The following is a 7,387-nucleotide window of genomic DNA, read 5'->3' as shown; positions in this document are numbered from 1 at the left end:
GCTGGGCGGGAGCTGGCCTGGCCTTTTCCTCTATTGAAAAAGCAGGAAAATCCCATTATTTCCCAGCAGTCCCAGTGTGGCCACAGTCACTGTTCCGTGATTTCTGAGGAAACACTGACTAGAGCAAGTTGAGAGAGTTTCCAAGTATTTAATGCAACATTAATTAGCAAAAACTGCTTAATCAAACATCTCCAAATGGTGCTGTTTGCCTTATGAAGGAACCAAGTTTCCTGAAGCTTGTTTGCTTATTCAGCTTTACCATCTGCTTTAATAAAAAGCAGTACTTTGCCTTATGGGTCCTGCTTCTGTCTGATTTCTAGAGGCCTCTAACTCATCACTGGTGCTAAAATGCAGAGTTGGTTTCTGATTATGATATCATTTCCTTTAAAGTGGAAGAAATGCAGCTGAACCTAAAGTCTTGACTGAAGTTCTTTTTTCCAATGTGTCAAATTAATTTTGGAGTTTTTCATTAATAATAATCTTAACCTTGGCTTTAGAAATAGAAGACAGAGTACTTTAAATAATATTTAAAGTGTGTCCCCTTATTTTTATGTAGATTTAGGTGTGTTAATTATTAAGATATGTTAATTGGATAATCACTTTGCCCATCAAATTTAATAAAGGTTGGAATAAGTTGCTTAAAATTTGTGTAGAAAAACCATACTTAGTAAAAGATTAACGTGTTTGAAGGAAGCGATTAACTTAATATTCAGCTGATATGTAAATGAAAATGAGAGCTGCATTTTCATTTAGATGAATGTTAAAACCAATTATATATTCTAATTAGTTATTGGAACTTTTTGAAGTTATATCCTGGGATCAAAAAAGGCACCACAACTTCCACTAAAGGAAAGTTTGCATTGATGTTGAAGTAGAGCAGGAAAAATAGAAAAAAAAAATAGAAAATGTTTATTTTTTTTTGTAAATAGAAAAAAATAGAAAAAATGGGGAAAAAATTTAAAAAATAGAAAAATTAACTGGATCATCTGTGCAACATTGACTCAGCTCTGAGCAGGATGTTACCTGAGTTCTACACCTAAACCTTCAAGAGTTCATTTGTTCTGATATGGGAACAGCTGCAGCTTCAGTGAGGAGCTGCATTTCCACTTCAGTGCCAGTTGAACATTTTTAGTGTTCCAAAAGCATGAATTTGACTGAGGAGTTGTATAAACTTGCACATTCTGTGACCCTTCTTTTCCTGTGTAACCAGTTCAGCTGCCATGAGCAGTCCTGGCTGGGAGACAGACAAAGTGAATTGTACAAGTTTATTGCACCTCCATTGGTTTAGAGTCATTCAGTCTTTTAAATTGAATTTATTGGCTGCTTGTTTGGCCTCATTGTAATTTTGTGAGCTGCTGCAGAATTAATCTTCCTAGAATGTTTCCAGGGAAAAAAAGGCAACTTTAATATAACATAGGTAAGAGGCTAAGTTGTCTTAGTAAGTTGACAAATTTTTATTAGAGGAACGTCAGCTTTTTCTTAGGAAGTGAGGCAAATTTAATTGTGCTTTTTGCCTTTCTCCAGTAGCCTTTGATCCTCGTTTTAATACAGGGCTTGAGAATTGAATGATGATAATAAAGCATAAAGAACTGAATAAAGAACTTGATTAGGTAGAGAGTTCAGACAAGACCTTTATGAGAGCCCAGAAGGGGAAATAATGACATGCAGCCCATCACTGACAGTCAGCTGGAGAAGAAATATCCATTTTCTTGCCTCTTTAACTGTTTGCAGGGGAAGCCAGTGCTGCTGTTCCATGCACCTGTTGGAATGTTTCATTTCTTTTATTTATAAAAATATATGTCTTTGATACTAATTTTAATTTGAGCCATAAAGAATTTGAGCTTTCCAAGTGAATGTAGGCTTTGCTCCTTACCTAATTCTAGAAGTTTCCTCCAAATTCATTGTGTGATCACTCCTTTCTCTGCCACTGAACATGTGGATTTAGAAACAGGCCCAAAAAAGGGGAAATCAGGGCAGGGTGAGGCAGGAGGAACTAAAATAGCATTTGTGACCATCTTCTGCTGATACCTAAAGGGCGTTTTGTGTATAAAAATGTTCTGGGCTTTAAGGAAACAAACCCACAGGAAAACAGCTCTTAGGAAATTACCAAGATAGTTTTAAAATATTATGTAGGTCAGGGAATGGAATTAAAACTTCCTGCTGGGTTGGTGGTCAGAAGCTAATAAATGATCAGTGTTCCATGGCACTACACAGGATTAAAAAGAAAGGACACTTCTCTCAAGTTTAAGGATTATTCTTCACTAATGTTTATGTCACACTCTCCTGTGGGCTTGTACTTTGTTGCACTCTGGTTTTGGGATCTGAAGCTTTGAACAATTTTTTTTCTGTGCCATTTTGAGTAAAAACAGCAATTGGAGATTGTTCTACAAAAGTTACAGCAAATTATGTGATTAATTTTAATTTCCATCTACTGCAGATTAGTGTAAGTAGATCCTTTCAAGGCAGATGTTTTCAGTATGATATTTCTGAAATACAGGATGATTAGAAGAATAATGTTTCAAGACTTTCAATGATTTTGGCTTATAGAGGCTCAGAGAGAAATTTGTGACAATGGAGATTTATAAAAAAAGATCACTAGTTCTGCTGAGATGCTTCTTTTCTGATCCTTTCCTTTTCCTTGTTCTAGCCTGATCATAGGAATTGTTTGAGACCATCTGGAGCCTTCATGTTTATGTTCATTTTAGAATGAGTTCATTATTATTCAGGCCACTCAAGTCCTTCCTGTGAAAGTTATTGCTGCGGTTTCTGCTAGCTGCTGGGAGATAGCACTGGGAGAAAAATCGTGGCTCCTCAAAGGACCATGGCCAAATTTTGGCCATCAGAGACAGGAGCACATCAAAATCTTCCTGTTTTGCCAGTCAAGAACTGTGATTTGTCACATAGCAAAGCTTCTCTTGCTTCAGGAACACCCTGATGGTAAAAACATTGGGGAAGGAATCTTTCTGTATTCTGCTAAGTAAGATGAGCTAGATTTGGAACATGATTTGGAACATAACCATTCTTGCAATTAAATTAAAAATTTCAAGTGGTTTAACAATGCTCAGTACATCTTTTTTTTTCCTAATTTAAATTCCTCTTGTGAATTATGGTGTGCTAAATGGGAGGAAATATCTCTGATCACTCGTGCAAAATATGAAAGATATTTTGTGACCTAGGCTGGTGAATTTGGTCTTGGGGATTTAAATTAATGAATCAGCATTGTAGATTAATTTCAGTATCTCTGTCGTGTGGATTGTAACCTCCTTGTCAGGATTTATAACCTGCCATCTTTTTATCAAAGCAGGAAGGGATGAGTGCTGTGCTCTCTTTTGCCAAGTGTCTGAAACATGGAGGGAGGTGCTGGGATCCTGGGGTGCCTGGAAATACAAGGCAGGCAGTGCAAACACACAGAGAAGCTGTTGGCTTGCTGGCTGGTGCTGTGTGACCATGTTCACAGGGGTCTGAGGATGAGAGAAGAGATGAGGATCTGGCTCGATGTTTCAGAAGGCTTGATTTATTATTTTATGATATATATTATATTAAAACTATACTAAAAGAATAGAAGAAAGGATTTCATCAGAAGGCTGGCTAAGAGTAGAAAAAGAAAGAATGATAACAAAGGCTTGTGGCTCGGACTCTCTGTCTGAGCCAGCTGACTGTGATTGGCCATTAATTAGAAACAACCACATGAGCCCAATCACAGATGCACCTGTTGCATTCCACAGCAGCAGATAATCAATGTTTACATTTTGTTCCTGAGGCCTCTCAGCTTCTCAGGAGGAAAATTCCTAAGGACAGGATTTTTCAGGAAATATGTGTGCGACAATGCTGTATTCTAGCAATGAGAATTTGAACTTTTTGAGCTGTTGATGATTTGAGCTTCCCTGCTCAGTCAGCATTTGGTGTTTGCAGATGAGCTCGGTGAAGATGCTGCGCGCGCGGCTCAACGGGATCCTGTTCCGGCTGATGTTCGAGGAGCACGTCAACAACATCAAACCCGACATCATGGCTGTCACCCTGGCCTGTGAGGAGCTCAAGAAGAGCGAGAGCTTCAGCAAGCTCCTGGAGCTGGTGCTGTTCCTGGGCAACTACATGAACTCTGGCTCCAGGAACGCTCAGTCCCTGGGCTTCAACATCAGCTTCCTCTGCAAGGTCAGTGCAGGCACAGGGGGCAGCTCCTGGAACTCAGCGCTGTGGAAGGGCCCAAAGCTGGGACAGCATCACAGGGAAATTTACTGGCTGCACCCTGTGTTACAGGCAATCCACAGTCAGCATCCCCAGCATTCCTTGGGTAATTTGAAGGTCTCTTTATTTTTTGCTCCTAAGGAATGTATTCCAGCCTTCAGGCTTGTCTACCAGAGTTTGGGAGCCTTTATTTTGCTTTTTGTTATCATAACTCCTTTTATAGTTAAATAGTTATAACTATAGTTATAATAACTCCTTTTTCAGACCAGTGGCTGTCATTTACGAGACTTTCTGCCCATGATAAGAGATTTTTATTATCTTTTTGAGCCAGCTGTCAGCAAGGTGTCTGTGTACACATTTCTACGTGCAGAATACACCCACTTCATGATGAGGAGTCCTAATGTGATGAATTCACTTTTCAATACAACCAGAGTTTTGTATTGATTTTTTTCTTTTTGCTTGTTTCTTGAACAATCTTAAAATTAATTGTCTGTTTACTGGATGCAGTGCTTACATTATGCAGTCTGAAAAAAAGAGGAGAAAAAAGGCAAGTATTGATCTGGGATAAATGTTTGGTTTTGGAAAAGAAATGATTTTACAACAGAGCTGGTCATTTCATACACAGAGATCTGGTTTTGTTAAAACTTTTATTAAAACATGATAAAGAAAATAAAAGAAAGCACAATTCCAGCCTGTCTGGCCTGAGCTAGAAGGCTAATGACTGAGGAGTAATTGCAAATCCTTAAGAACAGATTATCTCTCTGGATGGTATACTGCAGTGTATGATGTTATTGAAGATAGAAACGATCTGTAAACAACCCTTGGCACAAGGCAGAGAACTTAATGTTGTTCAAATGAGAGACATCAGCATCAGAATTCCTGGGATGTATCGAGACTGGCCAGGGAGAGCAGCTACTCCTGAGCCTGCAGCAGAGCATCTTCAGTGCCTGAGCTTGGAATGCTCTGTGAAAACAGAAATACAGCAGGGCAAGTGCTCAGGCTGAGGGAGGCTGCTGCAGTAATCCTCTGAAGTTTGCTGTGTTTGTTTAATATGTCCAGAGGATCCAGCTGCTTTTTGAACCCCCTCAGGAGCTCCAGAATTCTGCTCTGTGGGGGTGGAACTGAAAGGAGGGAGGTTTGTTTTAGGCATGTGCAGGTACAGCTGCTGGTCCTATGGGGCAGAATTCAAGTGAGGAGCAAGAGCTCAGTTTCAGTAAAGCTTTGGCAGTGCTCTGGCTGGATCAATGTGTGTTCAGCTGTTAAGTGCTGCTATGATGCTTTTTGTTCAAAGTGCAAATAGAACAAGACAAGCTGTTTATCCAGGCTGAGCATTACTGATGAGGGGACATTTATTGTCCAGCAGCCCTTGTTCTGGCAAGGGGGGAAAGATTTCTAGGGTAGGAGAAGGTCTATAATCTCATAAAAATCAATAGAGAGCCTTTTTATAGCTATAATAAAGTGTCACTCCAGTGATGGCTCCTACATAAATTTTTCCTTGCATTGGCTGCCACGTTTAACCCTCACACCTGAGAGCTGCATCCAGAAGTACCTGGGAGAGCCCAGCCCCATCCTGGCAGTGGGTTATGTGTGATTGGCATGGGTTAAATAAATGCTTTACTCTGTGCAGAGGGAGAGTTTTGTTCTGGTGGTGTTTTCCTGGCTCACAGAATTGAACATCTTACTCTGTGCAACTCTTGAATTGAGTGGCTGTGCTGTGTTGTGCTCTGTGTCCCTTGGCCTTTAATCCTTCCCCAAGCCATGGATCTCATGGTGTTGACCCTCAAATTGATGCTTCAGCATTCAGCTGGAGCTGCTTTCTGTAGCCCCCACTGGTCTAGCAATTTATTTCATTTATTTTTAAACTGAATGTGTTATTTCCAAATTCCATCTCTCGGGCAAGGAAAGGCCCTGGACTCAAAACCTGTATTTTAAAATTTGAACACCACAATGTTAAAAATTTATCCTGAATCATAGAATGATAGAATATCCTGAGTTGGAAAGGACCCACGAGGTTCATCAAAGTCCAGCTCCTGGTCTTGTAAGCACAAGTTAATAGGCTCTTTTTGCTTTCCATCCACTTGGCTGGAGTGTGTAGAACAGCAGAAATCAGGCTAAGCCATGAGGTTCTTTACAAGCCAAGGAAAGTTACATCTATTGGGCAGAATTACTGCAAGTAAAAAGCTGAATGTAAAAAGTATTGCATTTATATACAAAAGAATTAAAATAATGGGTGTGTTATTGAGTATGAGTGTATATTGAATATGAGTACAGGGTGTGATACAGACACAACCAAGCTGCCACCTGTCCAGTTCCTACCTTTCATTTCTATTTTTATATTTAAATATTATGTGCTAAGCTACACTCAAACAGCACCTGTCTTATGTTTCATTATATCAGTGGGCTTAGGACTTGATTTTTAAAGTACAGCTATTGATTCTAAATATCAAACAGACCTATCTGCATCCATTGTGTTAAAAATGAAGATGAATATAGCAGAAACTTGTTTATGATTGGGCCAAAGAAATGAAGTTCAAGTTCTAAATAAATGTTTATTTAGGTATTTATGTAGATGTTTACCTTTACTACAAGGTGCTAATGCTGACTCTTATTGTGATGTTGCTCTTGGTGGCAAAACATGTTCCTGTTGTAATTTGAAAGCAAAATAATTTTGTCCATTTAGAAAAAAAGTGCTTTATCCACTTGATGATGTCAGAGAGATCAAAGACTGCAAATCCCACTCCTGTTGTTCACAGACAAATTGAAATGCAATTTCTTTTTTCCATGCAGATGTTTAGCCAGTAAATCTACTATTTTTTTCAAGTCAGGAGAACTCCTGTGTATGTAACACATGAAAGCCCTTTAACTGCATACCATTACTGAGCATTGTTTAGTCTTTAATCGCTGAATTGGTATGAATTAAATTGCTTTCTTAATTGCCTAAATACCTTATATTTTTAAAAGCCTGTTTTTCCACTGCACTCATTTATTCCTAACAGGGTAATCCTTAAAGCTGAAAGCCCTCTATTAAATTGAACATCGATGGCAAGCCTGTCATGAGGATTATAGAATTAGAACTTCAAGTGATTTAGAGAATGAGAAAACAAATAGGAGATTTTACACAAGCATTTATGTATTCTTCTTAAATAAATCCTTTATTTCATTTGTTGTGTATGTTGTAGCTTAGTTCTGTGTAGGAACTGTA

The 7,387-nt window shown here is 38.8% G+C and overlaps 1 protein-coding gene across 2 annotated transcripts in view; it reads left to right on the top strand.

The window, feature by feature from the left end:
- Positions 1–7,387, top strand: part of DIAPH2 (diaphanous related formin 2) — a 151,903-nt gene that overhangs the window by 46,482 nt on the left and 98,034 nt on the right. For both annotated transcript variants that reach the window (XM_031058841.1, XM_031058842.1), the window contains one exon: positions 3,913–4,152. In XM_031058841.1, the coding sequence (XP_030914701.1) occupies positions 3,913–4,152 (240 nt within the window). The remainder of the gene's footprint in view (positions 1–3,912; positions 4,153–7,387) is intronic.

Source organism: Geospiza fortis, unplaced genomic scaffold (genome assembly GCF_000277835.1).
Source record: "Geospiza fortis unplaced genomic scaffold, GeoFor_1.0 scaffold29, whole genome shotgun sequence".
Classification (NCBI taxonomy): Eukaryota; Metazoa; Chordata; class Aves; order Passeriformes; family Thraupidae; genus Geospiza; species Geospiza fortis.
Note: the sequence above shows the minus strand (reverse complement) of the source record. Positions and strands in the feature narration are given on the sequence as shown.